Below are 2,607 nucleotides of genomic sequence, written 5' to 3' on the forward strand. Positions count from 1 at the left end.
CTTCTTCTCCGCCACCAGATATTTCACTACGCCAAGGGGCAGCCCTACATCGATGACGTGGGCACCTTCAAGGAGCGCATGAAGTGGGTGGGCAACCCCCGGCGCAAGGACGGCTCCATCGTCATCCACAACCTGGACTACACCGACAACGGCACCTTCACCTGCGACGTCAAGAACCCGCCCGACATCGTGGGCAAGTCCTCCCAGGTCACCCTCTACGTCCTCGAGAAAGGTACGGGGGCGCCCAACGTCCTCCCCCCCCCCCCCCGTCCCCTCCCCGCTGTCCCCGTGGGGCTGACGGGGGTCCCGGTGCCCCCCGCAGTGCCCACCCGCTACGGCATCGTGCTGGGCTCCATCATCGGCGGCGCCTTGCTGCTGGTGCTCCTGGTGGTGGCCCTCGTCTACCTCGTGCGCTACTGCTGGCTCCGGAGGCAGGCGGTGCTGCAGCGACGGCTTAGGTGAGGCACGACGCCGATTTGGGGCAAAACCGCCCCGAAACGGGGCCGTGGCACGGGCTGGGGGGTGGCTGGGGGCTGCTGACCTCTGGGAGCTGCCTTTTTTCCCTTCCCTGCTCCGTTTTTAGCGCCATGGAGAAGGGGAAGCTGCAGCGATCGGCCAAGGACGCGTCCAAGCGCGGCCGCCAGGTGAGCACCCCCTGGGGGGGGGGGGGCTTTAGGGGTTTCCCCCCCCCGCTTTTTGGGCTTGGGGGGGGGGGGAAAGGGGGCGATGGTGACGCCACCCCCTCCCCGCAGGCGCCCGTCCTCTACGCCATGCTGGACCACAGCCGCAGCACAAAGGCGGCGAGCGAGAAGAAAGCCAAGGGAGCCCCGGGCGACTCCCGCAAGGACAAGAAATAGCGGTTAGCGGGCAGGGAAGGTGCCGCGGCGGCGGCGGGGGATGACGCCGGGGCCCCCCGAGCCCCGAAAGTGGTGATGACCATCGAGATGGAGCTGCGGGGGGAGGCCCCCGAGGCCGCCCCCTCGCCGTCCGCCGCCCGCTCCCCGAGCAAGGGCAGCCTCGCCAGCGCCCTGCGGAACATCCTCAAGCCGAACTCGGAGAAGTGACGCCCGACGGGGCCGGGGACCCGGCGAGGAGCGGGGTGTGGTCCTCGCCCCGGGTCCCCCGGCCTCAGGGACGCCCCCGCGGCCCCCCCCCTCCGCCCCGAAGCCCCCTCCATCGGCACCTTCCTCTGCGCAACCGCTGCCCCCGCCCGGCTCCGGGCTCCGATGTAATTTTTTCTCTTCGAATCACTGAATTTTTGGGTCCCCACCTGGGCTGGCTCGGTCCCCTTCCCCTCCTCGGGGACCTGCGGGGTCCCCGCGGGGCCGTGCCGCCCCCCTCCTCCCCCCAAAAGCAGCCCCCGGGAGGGTTTCCCCGTCCCCACCGTTGCTCCTTTTCTGGCCGTTTTCTCGTCTCTCCCCGCGACCGAGCCCAAATGACGTCGTGGGGTGGCCCCCGCCCCGTCCCCTCCGTCCCGCGCCCCATTAACCCTCCCGCCCCGTAACCCCCGGCCCCCCCCGCGCCGGCCGAAGCCTCGGGGAGGAGGAGAGGCCGCAGCCGGGCCGGAGGAGCCGCCGGCGCCCGTCGCCCCGTTGGGTTTTTCTATGCCCCGTCCCCGTCCCCACGGCGCCGTTAATAAAACTCACATCTCCTGGAGCCCGGCGTCACCTCGAGGTCGGGGGGGTGGGGGTGTTATTGGGGGGGCGGGGGGGGCAGGGGTGTTGTCGGGGGGGGCGCTGAGTACGGAGCCCCCCCAGCTCCCAAGGGGCCCCGCCGCTGCCGTGCCTCAGTTTCCCCAAGCGCGAGGCGATGGCACCCATGGGTGTCCTCAATGCCCCCCCCCCAATCGGCTGGGGGGGTCTGTCCCCAAGGGCACCCGCCCATCGTGCCCGTCGTGGCTGCGTTAATTAAAGCTCACCCCTAACGAAGCAGCCGAACTCGGGCACGCAGCCCCCAGGCACGGCCGTGGGGTGGGTGGGGGTCCCTGTGGTGTGGGTGGGGGTCCCTGGGGGGGGTGGGGGTCACTGGGGGGGTCTCCCTCCATGGCCATGGGGGACCTGGCAGCGATTGTCATCGTCCTGTCATCGTCCCCCACTGCTGGGGGGCTCGGGGCCGGCTCCCCACCGGAGCCCCACGCTTGGGCACGGGGCCGGGGGGCGGCCCCCTGCCCGGGCCCCCCCCCCCCCCCCCCCCCCCTGTCGCCCCGGGCCCCCCCCCCCCCCCCCCGCCGGGGCTATAATTGGCTTTGCCCTAATAAGTCTTCAGAGCGAGCGGGGGCCGGCCCCGAGCCCCATGGGGCATCCCCTTCGCTCGGCCCCCGGGGTTATTTTTCTTTCCAGAGCTATTTCTGCTCCTCCGCCCGCACCCGCCCCAGGCCACCCCACGGCACCGGGGACCAAAGGGACGGGGACCGGGGACCCCCACCGGAGCGCAGAAATCCCCCCACGAAGCCTGGGAAGGATTTTGAGCCCCCCCCCCCCCACGTCCCGGGGGCACCTTCCAGACCCTGCCAGGCAAACTCCACCAAGTCCCCAAGGCAGGGACAGCCCCGGGACATGGGTGGGTGGCTAAGGGGGGGCTTTTTGGGGGGGCTTTTTGGGGGGGCTC

General features: G+C 71.3%; 1 protein-coding gene across 1 annotated transcript; it reads left to right on the forward strand.

Moving 5' to 3' along the window:
• Positions 1-6: 6 nt before the first annotated feature.
• MPZ (myelin protein zero) lies at positions 7-1,656 on the forward strand (the record flags this gene model as incomplete). The annotated part of the gene is made up of 4 exons (XM_035312940.1): positions 7-232; positions 323-458; positions 584-644; positions 753-1,656. Coding segments are annotated over 4 exons (528 nt in total), but the record flags the coding sequence as incomplete, so codon positions are not given.
• Between the last annotated feature and the right edge of the window lie 951 nt (positions 1,657-2,607).

This window comes from Oxyura jamaicensis, assembly GCF_011077185.1.
Source record: "Oxyura jamaicensis isolate SHBP4307 breed ruddy duck chromosome 25 unlocalized genomic scaffold, BPBGC_Ojam_1.0 oxy25_random_OJ71803, whole genome shotgun sequence".
Taxonomy (NCBI): Eukaryota; Metazoa; Chordata; class Aves; order Anseriformes; family Anatidae; genus Oxyura; species Oxyura jamaicensis.